Source organism: Trifolium pratense, linkage group LG5, assembly GCF_020283565.1.
Source record: "Trifolium pratense cultivar HEN17-A07 linkage group LG5, ARS_RC_1.1, whole genome shotgun sequence".
Lineage (NCBI taxonomy): Eukaryota > Viridiplantae > Streptophyta > Magnoliopsida > Fabales > Fabaceae > Trifolium > Trifolium pratense.
This window is the reverse complement of record NC_060063.1, coordinates 34,080,621-34,093,556: the sequence shown is the minus strand read 5'-3', so window position 1 is coordinate 34,093,556 and position 12,936 is coordinate 34,080,621. Positions and strand designations below refer to the sequence as shown.

General features: G+C 37.2%; 2 protein-coding genes across 2 annotated transcripts; one reads left to right on the top strand and one right to left on the bottom strand.

The window, feature by feature from the left end:
* The first annotated feature begins 3,859 nt into the window (after positions 1 to 3,859).
* LOC123886488 lies at positions 3,860 to 4,912 on the top strand. Its single transcript, XM_045935805.1, has one exon. The coding sequence runs from the start codon at positions 3,860 to 3,862 to the stop codon at positions 4,910 to 4,912; it is 1,053 nt and encodes a 350-aa protein (XP_045791761.1).
* Positions 4,913 to 7,153: 2,241 nt separating this feature from the next.
* LOC123885517 (transcription factor GTE1-like) lies at positions 7,154 to 10,393 on the bottom strand. Its single transcript, XM_045934799.1, has 8 exons — positions 10,218 to 10,393; positions 9,321 to 9,488; positions 8,943 to 9,020; positions 8,605 to 8,829; positions 8,338 to 8,436; positions 8,172 to 8,230; positions 7,571 to 7,721; positions 7,154 to 7,465 (listed from the first exon to the last, which is right to left on the bottom strand). The coding sequence occupies exons 1-8, from the start codon at positions 10,290 to 10,292 to the stop codon at positions 7,337 to 7,339; spliced, it is 984 nt and encodes a 327-aa protein (XP_045790755.1). The 5' UTR covers positions 10,293 to 10,393; the 3' UTR covers positions 7,154 to 7,336.
* Positions 10,394 to 12,936: the final 2,543 nt, after the last annotated feature.

Below are 12,936 nucleotides of genomic sequence, written 5' to 3'. Positions count from 1 at the left end.
GTATGTGGGAGTTTATTTCTCCCTATGTGGTTCTTTTATGAGAGTTTAGTTCTCTCTGTTATGTAACTTGCACTTCTGATACTGCTATGGTACCTCTATGCCTCTGTTCTTTTGTTTAATGCACACTGACTTTATTTGTCAGAATTTGTGGTTAAAAAGGGGGAGTAGTGATCTGTGATATGTAAGATCTATCTGCGTACAGATGTGCTGACATCTGGTGTGTATGTTGTTGATGTGTTAATCTTCTAGGCCTATGTCTGAGTGGAGTAAATGGAGTAAATGTTACCTTCAGCTCTGTGTGATGTGTTGCAAGAATTCCAAAAAGCATTTAAATTTGTAGCATAGGGCATGATCATAATCATAGTCATAGAAATATGGATGATTCATCGTGCTTAGTCATAATCATAGAAATATGGATGACTTTTATGCTTAGGATCACAGTCATAGAAATATGGGTGATTTGGGTCACATTCATAGCAATATGGGTGACTTAGTTAGTTACATTCATAGAAATATGGGTAACTTGTACATGCTTATTTATGAATGCACACATGTGTGTCTACAACAACCATTAAGCGTTGATCACTCTGATTGAATGCTTCTGCTATTACAAGGATGTTGTAGTTCCTATGGTTGATTACATTGTATGCTTGTGCTCTGTCATGCACAAATTCAGGGGGAGTGGTAGTATGAATAAGTGACAAGTGTGATGCCAGATGCTGAGACATCTTGGCTTTATTCTCTGGTGGCTGGGAATTTATTTTTCCTAGTTCTGTGATTGTGGGAATTTATTTTTCCCTGGTGATCTTTTGTTGAATGGATGTACTCTGATTATAGGAGTTTATTTCTCCTATCTTTGAATCCACTATGAGAGTTTATTTCTCTCTATCTGCTCTGTGAGGCTATATGTGTTTATTCCTGCTATTGCATTGCCTCTGATGCTACTTATCTCTTCTGGAAGTAGTTTTTATTATGTGTTACTTTCTTTCCTAGTTGTGTGATCATGTTGACTCGAAGGAAAGGTAATACTGTATCTCTCTATATACTGGTCTAATATTGTTTTAGCCAAAATTTGCCAAAGGGGGAGATTGTTGGGTTTTTTGTATGTTGGCTACATTTTGCAAAAACATATCTTAGCCAAGTGTTGAGACAAATGTGCTGACCCCAAGTGTTGTGACAAATGTTGGGACATTTTGGAACAATACCTGACTCTGTATCTGCGCGCGCCAGCTAGCTGTTTTTATTTTCTACTCAATCTTTCGAAGATTTGATTGAAGAATTATTTCGTGGTTTCTTATACAACAAGGCGCACGTGATCAATGTGTTTCAGAAGGCAGCTGAACCCTAGTTCTATTTTCTAAAGGAATTATATTTTTAGAAAATATAATATTTGTTTCAAAAATATATCTTGTGAAGATTGCTGCAAAAATATAAAAGATTTATTTCAAATAAATCTTTGTGCTTCCAGAAGATTAGAAGATTTAATTTTAAAATATATTTACAACAAATATATTTATGGGAGGAATATTTGATGCAAATAAAGATTTGGTAAAAATATATATTTTGCATCTAGAAGATTTCTTGGAGCTGGATCATTGTGAAAAGCCCACGAGGCTTTGCTATTTAAAGGGTGCTGCTAACCCTATTTTATTCACCGAAACTTGAAGCTAAAATAGAATATCAAAGATGTAGTCTTTTAAGGGTTTCGTGTCTTTAAGCCACTCTCTAGGAGAGTTGGTGTAAAGTGAACCACTCGGGTTGTGAGATGGTCACTATGTCCTCACTCAGAAACCTGTAGGTAATGAGTTGAGTATTGTATTTGGAGGAAGCTTTTAAGCAACTCTAAATTGTGAACTTAGTCGTTGGCTAGGTGGTGATGTTATTGAAGTGTGTCGACTTCATCTTTGTCAAGGAGAGTGTCTCCATTCTGTTGTTATTGAAATCCTTACTGGTTGTAAGGTTGAGGGGAGTGAGACGGGGTCTCATATCTAGGAGTTCCTAGGTAGAAGTGTCATTGGGTAGGGATTAAGTGAGGAGTTGTAAACGGGGGAGTTTAGCTCCGAATTAATACTGCTGATAGTGAATTTCCTCCTGGATTGGTATCCCCCAGATTAGGCTGTTAGGCTGAACTGGGTTAACAATTATGTGTGTCGTTTATGCTTTTCAGTATATGTTTTTAATGCTCTGTTTTATTGTTCTTACTGCTAAGACAAGTGTTGCGACAAGTGTCTGCACATCGTGGACAACACTTGTCTACTGTGTACCAGAATTTCAGTCGCGATCGCTGTGGCTCAAGGAGGGTGATGCTAATTCTAAGTACTTTCATTCCGTTTTGGCGGGTCGTCGACGACGGAATGCTATCTCTGTGATTCAAGTGGGTGAGGTTACTTTGGAGGGTGTGAATCCGATTCGGCAGGCCGTTTTCTCGCATTTTGCGTCCCACTTTAAGAATCCCAATGTGGAGAGACCCGGAGTGGATAATCTTCAGTTTAAGCGGTTGAACCGTCTTGAGTGTAGTAGCCTTACCAAACCTTTTACAGAGGCAGAGGTGAAATCAGCTGTGTGGGACTGCGATAGTTATAAAAGTCCTGGGCCTGACGGGATAAACTTTGGTTTCTTTAAAGATTTCTGGGCTGAGCTACGTGGAGATGTCATGCGGTTTATTTTAGATTTTCATCGGAATGGAAAACTGGCAAAAGGTATCAATTCTACATTCATTGCTTTGATCCCAAAGGTTGATAGTCCTTAACGGCTGAATGATTTTCGGCCGATATCGCTAGTTGGTAGCATTTACAAAATTTTGGCGAAGGTCCTCGCGAATCGGTTACGTCTTGTTATTGGAAGTGTGATCTCAGAGTCTCAGACGGCGTTTGTTGAGGATAGGCAGATTCTGGATGGAATTCTTATAGCTAATGAGGTTGTGGATGAGGCTCGGAAGTCTAAGAAGGAACTTATGCTTTTCAAGGTGGATTTTGAGAAAGCATATGATTCGGTGGATTGGAGTTATTTCGACAAGGTTATGGAGAGTATGTCGTTTCCTACTTTGTGGAGGAAGTGGATAAGGGAGTGTGTGGGTACGGCTACGGCATCTATTCTGGTCAATGGTAGCCCAACTGATGAGTTTCCTATCGAGAGAGGCCTTAGACAAGGAGATCCGTTATCTCCTTTTCTTTTCCTCTTGGACGCTGAGGGGTTAAATGTGCTGATGGAGGCTATGGTAGCGCGTAATTTATTTGTGGGATATAGTTTAGGGGAATCTAACCCTATTTCGGTGACTCATTTGTAGTTTGCTGATGACACGCTGTTAATGGGGGCGAAGAGTTGGGCTAATGTACGGGCTCTGCGAGCGTTATTGGTGTTGTTTGAGACTATGTCAGCATTAAAGGTCAATTTTAACAAAAGTATGCTTGTTGGGGTGAATATTCCTGAATCCTGGTTATGCGAAGCTTCGTCAGCTTTGTGTTGTAAAGTGGGAAAAATTCCTTTCATTTATCTGGGCCTTCCTATTGGGGGTGATTCGAGGCGTTTGGGCTTCTGGAAACCGGTGATGGATCGTTTAAAGAATAGATTATCTGGGTGGAAGAGTCGCTTTCTTTCTTTTGGTGGTCGTCTGGTTTTGATAAAGTCTGTCTTGACATCTGTACCTGTCTATGCTCTGTCCTTCTTCAAAGCTCCTTCAGGTATCATTTCCTCTATTGAATCTCTTTTAATTAAATTTTTTTGGGGGGGATGTGAGGACTTTAGGAAAACAACTTGGGTTAATTGGAAAACTATTTGTTTACGGAGAGAGTATGGAGGTTTGGGGGTACGGCAGTTGAGGGAGTTTAATTTGGCACTTTTAGGTAAATGGTGTTGGAGGATGTTAGTGGATCGAGAGGGGTTGTGGTTTCGTGTGTTGGCAGCTCGTTATGGGGAGGAGGGAGGGAGATTGCGAGATAGAGGGCGGAGAGGGTCATTGTGGTGGCGAGAGATAGTGAGCATTAGGGATGGTGTAGGTGAGCCAGGGGGTGGCTGGTTCGGGGAGCATGTTGTTAGGAGGGTGGGGGACGGTTTAGATACCTTTTTTTTGACTGACCCCTGGGTGGATGAGACTCCTTTATGTGAGCGATTTGGCCTTCTGTTCGCTTTATCAGAGACCAAATTGCGTACGTTGGCTGAGATGTTCTCGTTAGGGTGGGGGTTGGATGGGGCGGCTTGGGTTTGGCGGAGGCAATTGCGGGCGTGGGAGGAGGATATGTTGAGGGAGTGTCAGTCTTTACTTTCTAACATTTCTTTACAGGCACAGTATTCAGATAGGTGGCGGTGGCAGCCAGATCCTGACACATGTTACACTGTTCGAGGAGCTTACCAGATTGTGACTACTCTTGATTCAGTTACTTTGGATGATGCAGAACATCTTATTTGGCATCCCCAGGTTCCTTTGAAGGTATCCATCTTTGCGTGGCGTCTACTTCGTGACAGATTACCTACGAAGGCAAACCTGGTTATTCGAGGCATCTTATCTTCTTCAGCACAGTTGTGCGTAGCAGGTTGTGGGGAGGTGGAGTCGGCTCATCATTTATTCATCTCTTGCAGTTTCTTTGGTTCTGTTTGGGCTTTAGTGTGCACGTGGATTGACATTCCTTTGACGGATTTTAGTACTATCCGGGACCACTTCGTTCATTTTACATCATCAGCTGGTGGATCTCGAGCACGCCGGTCTTTTTTGCAGCTCATTTGGCTGGTCAGCGTTTGGGTTATATGGACAGAAAGAAACCACAGATTGTTTAGAGGCTCAACTTGCACTTCACATCAGTTATTGGACAAGATCAAGTTATTTTCTTATAGGTGGTTAAAGTCGAAGAATATTACTTTGGCTTTAAACTGCCATAGTTGGTGGTCTAGTCCTTTATTATGTATGGGTCTTGTATGATTTTGATCTTTATATTTTTCTTTTCTGTCTATCTTTGTAAACTCTGGTAGTCCATTTCGGCACACCTTGTGCTGAGGTGACTATTTTTGTTAATATATATCTCATTTTAGCTACTTCAAAAAAAAACCGTTAGATTAGTTTTTGCTTAATGACCTTTTTTATGAAAATAAAAGAACAAATATACGAACATGTGGGTTGGGAACGGGGAGTGGAGTATCACTCTCCGTTCTACCATTTCTTCTTAAAATCTCCAAAATTTGGATCATTTATCATATTTAAATAAATTATTACATTAAATATAAAATTAATTTTACAAATAATTAAAAAAACCACAAAATATTGAAAATTTAATAATCCATATTTTTCATGTGTCAAAAAAATATCTATATTTTTCATGGAACATTAACCCGTGTATTTGCACGGGTAAGTTATACTAGTAGATTATAAAAATGAGTTCAAAATTGGAATTGGGTGCTAATTGAAATGATGGAAAAATGAAAAGTTAGGAAGCAGGAGAAAAATTATGATCTCCATGTAATAGTAACCAGGAATAGAAATAAGAGAGAGATCCGATCAAGTTACCTGGTGAAGAAGAAAAAACGGTTGTAATGTGCACATTGTACCGGCACACTTTGGAAAAATTGTTCCGGTAGGCAAATTTAAAAGAAACGGGAAAAGCAAGTGTGCTGGTTTGAAATATTTACCAATACTCAGTACTGTTTTTTCAAGTTTGCTTGTATGAATATGCATACCGGCAAACTTGAAAAAAAGAATACCGGTAAATATTTCAAACTAGCACACTTTAGTAAAGTGTACTGATATGTATTTTTTCACTTACTCTCTTTTCCCCCTAACTCACACCGGCACATTTTTTCCGGCTAGTATAGAAAAAAAATTCTGATTCAACATGGGATTATATGCTATTGGGATGTAGACTTCTAGGCTATTTCTTTGATTGATTTTGTTTGGAACCTTATATTTGAGGCGGATTTCTCTCTCACCTGTGAGCAACTGACTTTCAACCGTTGGATGTGTTAAACGGCTGTGATGCTGTATCTGAAGAGAGGGAAATTACTGATGTTGTAGCAGGTGAATAATACTTATTTTTTTTTAAAAAAAATTCACTTTTCTTTTTTCTTTCCCTTTACACTCTATCTTCTCCAACTCTCAGATCTCTTTCACGACTGGCCTCTCCCTCTCTCTCAATTCTCTTTAATTCGCCGGCTACCATCCACCGGCGTCGTATTTTCCGGTCGTTCTCCTTAACGCTGCAACTCTCTCACTCTCTCCGGTCGTTGTTGTCACTTTCGCATCTCTCTTACAAAAGCGGTGATGGTGGTGAAGGTCAGATTAGATCTAATTGATTTTAACGATGGCAGTGGAGGTCGGTTGGCGACGATGATGGTGGTATGGACGGTGGTTGTGGATGGTGTGGTGGTGGTAGAGGTTAAAATGACAACAAACGCGTGATCTGTTCCTCTGTTTTTATTTTGTTAATTTTTTATTTTTGTTTTTTATTTTGAAATTCCAAAACAAAATCAGACAAATATAAGTATTATTCACCTGCTACAACATTAGAAATTTTCCTCTCTCCAGATACAGCATCACAACCGTTTAACACATCCAATGGTTAAAAGTCGGTTGCTCATGGGTGAGAGATACTACCTGCTCTCTCACGCTAGTCCCCGCCTATATTTGAAGGGTACAATACAATGGATAAAATGAACTACACCGACAATTTATAAAGAAGAACTGACAGTGATTGACCTCACGGCCTACTTTTGAGGATTTTGACTTCCTCTCTACAATAATAGATTTATATTCTATCCGTTTAATAAGTGTCTCTGTCTCATTTGCAATATATTCTGTTTCAAATTAATTATCACTTTAAATATTAATAAAACAATAATTATGCATTCAATGATGTGTTGCCACATCATTTAATGAACGTGACACATCATGTGTTTTTAAATATCATACATAATATGTTGGTATATTATTGAACGCATGTGTAAAATAACTTTACACTAACGGTGCATATAAATTAAATTCAATTATTTTCTCCCACTAAAATACCTTTATTCATTAATTCTCAATTTTCAAACGACTTAATCACTTTACTAACTACTATCAATAACAATATTTTAGTAAATAAAGCTCAATTTATCATTGAAGTCAAAAGAATTATTATATTTATATATTAAACTAGAGATAGTGATGTTCCAAAACTATTATCAGGTATTTTATTTAAGAATGCAGATCACAGATCAATATGTTCCAAAAATTGTCAAACAGTAAGAGGTTAGTGGTGTCTTTATGCACTACAGTTCAATCAAAACTAAAACACTACATTATTTGTTGTATATCTGTATCACAAAGTATATAGTTTTTTTTGTTCCTTATTACATGCCTTTGGCAAGAGAATTACTCAATTTTCCTCCTTTTGGCATTGTGTTTATTTTCCTCCATGCTGTCTTCGTGAGTAATCAAGTTTTTTCCTTCATCTAGTGTCTGTTTCACAAGCATATACAATCTCCACAGTGTGTAGTCGCTCTGTATATTATGCGAGTAAAGTTAGTGAAAGAAAAAATAAGACAGATCAAATTAGGAAATGGCTAAAAGCAAACAATATTAGTAGCAATAGATAACAAGACGAACCTGCGCCTCAATGTCAAGGATCGGAATTTCATCGGTAGGTTTGAAATTCGGATCATTCTCAATGATTATTTGGAGTGCCTTTGTGAGGTTATCCTCGGACAATTGAGCGAAACCATTCACGAGTATTATTTTCTCCGGACCAGACAGTTTCCTACAGTATTGTCAAAAACCGAACAAGACATAATAAGCAACATAGTTCTTAACATGACCAAAAGAAAATCCATAACGAATTCTCAATTGCGTATTTAGAGGACCAAAACTAAAAGGCGTCTAGATGCTATAAAACTCGGATCCAGATTTCTTGTAATAAGTGAATCAGACATTGTAACAGTCATGCAATCAGGACCATCACATCAATCATTGTTTCGACCCTGAAAATCGGGACTAAAATATAGAGTTAAGTTGTGGTTTGTCTGATCTTGATCAGGCTTAATCAAACAATTCGGTCAGCAACAGGGCCGACAGCATGGTTGTGTGACTGCAAGAGATCTAAATCCATAAAACTCCTTAACATACGGTGGTGGTTTCAAGAAAAAGAATAAATTCATCGCAGGACTAAACAATAAACTAACAAACGATATGGGGTGACTCATTCATGAACCTGCACTGTGAAATCAATGTTGATTTGAGATTCCTCAAAGCCGTCTCAACCTTAGACAGCTGGAACAACAAAAATTAAATGCATAAATTAATCATCTGATATTGTTTTTCGGAACATACAATATTTGATTTTACCCACAATTCTGCGAAAACAATAATGAACAAACCTCGGCGCTTAATCCCGTGGCCCTGTTGGCATAAGTGGCTTCTTGAGCAAGCTTTTTATTCAATTGTTCATCCGCTTCTTCCTTTGATAGCTCACTCTCCTGAAATAATGAAATAAAGTAAGGTAATGTAGCTACAGAAAAATATTGCATGGGATGGTTGACACTTGAAATCACTGTTATTTCTATAAATGCAACCTCTAGAATTGTACATAAGCAATTTTCATTCATAGAAAAGAAAGGAACATATATTGGAAAAAAGGAAATTACCGCCTTATCCACTTTAGGCAAAAGATTTAGCCATTTCTTTTCGAATTTTTCCAGCAAGGTCTTAGCCATGACATAGATGTCATCCTTTTCATTATTGTATGTCATGGCATTCATAAAAATCAACCTTACATCTTCATAGATCTCACGCACATTCTTATAACGTGAGTGATCCTTAGCCTTAATTTTTCTTCTTATAGTACTGAAGTCCATAGGCTTTTTAATGACCTAGGAGATGAAAAATAAACAGAGAATCCTGAGAGATTAGAAGCTGTCATTTATCTAATTAAGATAGTTATAGTCTAAGTCATTATAAAAGCTTAAAAAAATAAATAAAATACCTGATAATAGTCATGCAGTCCAAGACCTTTAACATCTACAGGTTCCAAAAACGGCCACACCCATTTGTGCTGAGTTATCTGAGAAAAAGCAAATGCATCACTATTAGGCTTTTGTATGATTGAATAAAAAGGAGGAGGTTATTCATTGCAAGTTAAAAGTTAAATGCTTTGTTATTTTCAATGAATGTAACATCGTAAAAGATATTCTTTTCCATAAAATCAGTATACCTTCTTACAATAATTTATTTATCATTGTAGAAGTAACATTGTACACATGGTTATATATAGACAATTGGTGGTGTCAGGAATAAAGAAAAAATTGAAGAATAGAGTGAAAGTTCATTGAAGCTAGTTGATTGCATAATTACTTGCACTTGCCTCAGTCAATATTTTGGAAAAATGACGCATGACCTCGTTTTGCATTTCTTCTGAAGCACGTTTCAGCGGCATCTTAGGAGGCTTCTCGTCTTTGCTTTGGAAACCATTCTGTAAAGCATCAGCAGTGGATTGGTAAAACTGTTCAACTTCCTTTATTTGCTTCTCAAGCTGCAATCAACACATGACACAAATAATGTTCAAAATTCAAACTTACAAACATTAAAAGCACACAAATGCATAGCATTCCTCTATGGATCAGAAATGCTAGATTGATTGCAACTCAGAAGAATTACTAAAAACTCAACACCCCTAAAGGAGTTTTTACATCATAATTACTATCAGAATGAGAAAACTATTAGGGTTTATTCTTGATATCGATCCAGATTCCTCCCGGTTAGGGAAAACACAGTCACACAATCAGGAGATCACGTTGGATAACGATCGACCAGCTCTAATTTTAAATTCACCAAATCTAATTTAAAATACATCTCGAAATACAAGTTGTACGCAATCGATCAAGAGAGCGCGTCAGCTGAAGATCGAACAATTCAAATTTTAAATTCACCAAATCAGATTTAAAATACAGCTCAAATTACAAGTCATATACAGCTAAACAATCAAGTTATCACGTTCAATGAAAATTGAATAACCTAAAATTTAACTTCACCAAATCAAATTTAAAATACACTTCAAAACACAAGTTGTTTAATTTTCGAACATGATCGAAATCCTCAACACGATATTGAGACAAGAAACATCAACAATACAAACATATACAATCAAGAAATTCAACATTCAATTAGTCTTTATGAATATTAAAAAATAAATAAAATCAAGAAATTAATCATAAAAAACACAATGTGATCACAAAGAATAAATTAACATGAGAAGTTTCACCTTATGAACTTGTTCCTGAAGTCCATAGACAATGTGGTTATAGCGGTTTAAATTTTCAACTGAATTATGCGCCATTGTTTTCTTTGATTGGTGTTGCGGAATTTCAATTATCTATGCAATAATGAATAGTTTTTAGAGTGCACAACAATTGTTTGATAAAAGTCTTATATAAAGTTGCAATTGGTTCGGAATTTATGAAAGCTAAGCAAAGAGACACTCCTTTTATAAGTGTGTGTTCGCCCAAACCAAATTGCAATCCAAATCAATTTTTTATTTTTTATTTTTGACAAAATCTAAATCAATATTTAGCGTTTGGGGTTAGACATTTTTTTATGGGAAATAAAACCGAAACCAAACCGTTTAAATATGGTCTAATTTGGTCCGACGTTTCAAAATCAATTAATTTCGGATTCTAAATTTCGAATCTCTTTTTAAGGGCATTTTAGTCAGAAGAACCTGAGTGCAATTTTTTATGTTTAGAGAGATTTACTTTTGTCACCCCTATTTATTTTTTCGCGCGCCCTACGAATTTACCAAAATACTCCGTCCGCTACTTAAGTAGCGGACACGCCAAAAACACTCAACCTCTATAACGTCTGCTACTTAAGTAGCAAACAACATTTTTCAGAAATTTTCATTTTTATAAGTCCACTACTTAAGCAGCGGAAGTGTAAAAAGGAAAAAGTGTAAGACGCCCGAGTAACCGGTATGATGAGAAAACGAGATCTCATGTTTAGATAATTTGTTGTGAGTGGACCAAGAAGACTTATTTATTTGGCCCAATTTAAAAACAACTGTGTAGTAGAAAACTAAGGGTGCAAAAAACTTTAACGTCCTGTATTAATTTTTAGAATATTATTACACAAATATTATATCTAATACTGGATTACATGAAATAATCTGAACTATTATTGTAATTTGTAAGTGATGCATCGTCCTTCTATTTATATACAATGGTAGCGTTTGGCCTAGCTGATTGACTATTTGCAAGTGTATAATTTCGTCAATTGAGTAATAAAAAGATATCGATCCTCAGGGATTGCGCAATTGTAACAAAGTAATCGTGTCTATAAACATACTAACATTAACACACATTTTGGGGGTTTGTTTGAGTAGTTTGAGTTGTAAGAAACGTTTCGAGTTCAAATAGTAAACAAGTGAGGTTGGATCATTGGAACCACTTAAGCTATAGTAATCATATGCAGTCAATTATATCGAATTGAATCACTCAAGCGTTACAACTAGATCAACAATATGGTGAATCTCAATCTCTTGATATATTCACCCTATCCTTTGTCGGTACTCCTCTGATCTCTCGGATGAAAGCTCCCGACAACGGAGTATTTGAAAACGCGTTGATCGTGTGCTACACTCTATGTTTCAATCTCTCGACCGGAAACACTCAAATGCTTCATGAATTCAGTTTAGATTCTAACTCATATTCTCATACATAATTAGAATCTAAGATCATAGCAAAGTTGATCAGAATTTGAAATGCATTAAGTAAAGTCACTCATGAAATAACACTTACAAGAGAGTTTCAATTCAATAAGTAAGATTACATTAGATTACAGCCTAAGTTTCATCCTAGATCCAACCTCTATGAGGGATTTAGCTCCTCATAGCTTCTTGATTCACTCCAAGCTTCAACTTCATGGTAAATGCTTCCATGCTGCTGAATCCCTTGAAGCTATCCACTTGAATGCAGGATCAGACCTCAATTCTTGCCCAGAATCTCTGAAATGTAGTGATGAACTCAGAATTTTCGAACCCCTTTCCAGAAAATGAAATTTCCTTAAATACAGATCGTAACCACCCTGCGCGTCAGATCTACCACGCTGCGCGTGGTTGCTGAAATTAACACTACGCTGCGCGTGAGATGGGCTACGCCCTCAGCGTAGTGCAATTTTCTCCTTCACGCCGTGCGTGATAGATCTCACGCCGCGCGTGACTAAGTCAGTGAGCAAGTTCATCTTCAAGTAGGGTATTACGCCGCGCGTGATAGCCATCACGCCGCACGTAATAGAAGCAGGGGAAATTCTTCTTCTGGCTCGGGCTACTACGCTGCGCGTGAAACAGCCACGCCCCCAGCGTAGTGCAAAATTGTATTTTTCTGCATAATTTCCTGCTTTTCTTATAATCCAAGTAACTTCAATTCTAAACTGATTTCTCTTGTTTATTCACTAGAAAACCTCTAAAAAGAGTCTAATGTCCCTCAAATAAGCATGGATATAAGAGTGTGACGATACGTCATCACAACCCCAAACTTAAACCTTTCCTTGTCCTCAAGGAAACAACTTTTACCTCAAGCTTTTATGTCAAGACCTTGGCATTTTCCTTAGAGCACTCGAGTCATACATGCGTGAGACTTACCTGATGATCAATGATCCACTCGCAAGCAACACTCAATTGCACCATAATTCCCTCAAGGCATTTTCAAGAACTTCACACTTTTCAACCGATGCTCAATGATTTCATCACAATCCTCACATACACTCTTCAATCATGGTTAATTCACTCAAATCAACACATCTAGCAAGTCAACAATAATTTTGCAAGTATTCTAGAAATTCAATCGGTTCACTTTGCGCACACACATTAGAGGTCTTAAGGGTTATAACTTGGCTTAGTTAGGGTGGATGGTGACTTTTTAGGATAAGTAGTAGAAAAACTTGGAGTTAGATCCCCCTAAAGTCAAAGAAAAATTATAAACCAAAAC

Coding starts and splice junctions, on each gene's coding strand:
- LOC123886488 (XM_045935805.1), top strand. CDS start 3,860: ATGTTAGTGGATCGAGAGGGGTTGTGGTTTCGTGTGTTGGCAGCTCGT.
- LOC123885517 (XM_045934799.1), bottom strand. CDS start 10,292: ATGGCGCATAATTCAGTTGAAAATTTAAACCGCTATAACCACATTGTC. Junction 8,437..8,604: donor TGCCTAAAGTGGATAAGGCG/GTAATTTCCTTT, acceptor TCATTATTTCAG/GAGAGTGAGCTATCAAAGGA. Junction 7,466..7,570: donor TCCTTGACATTGAGGCGCAG/GTTCGTCTTGTT, acceptor CATAATATACAG/AGCGACTACACACTGTGGAG.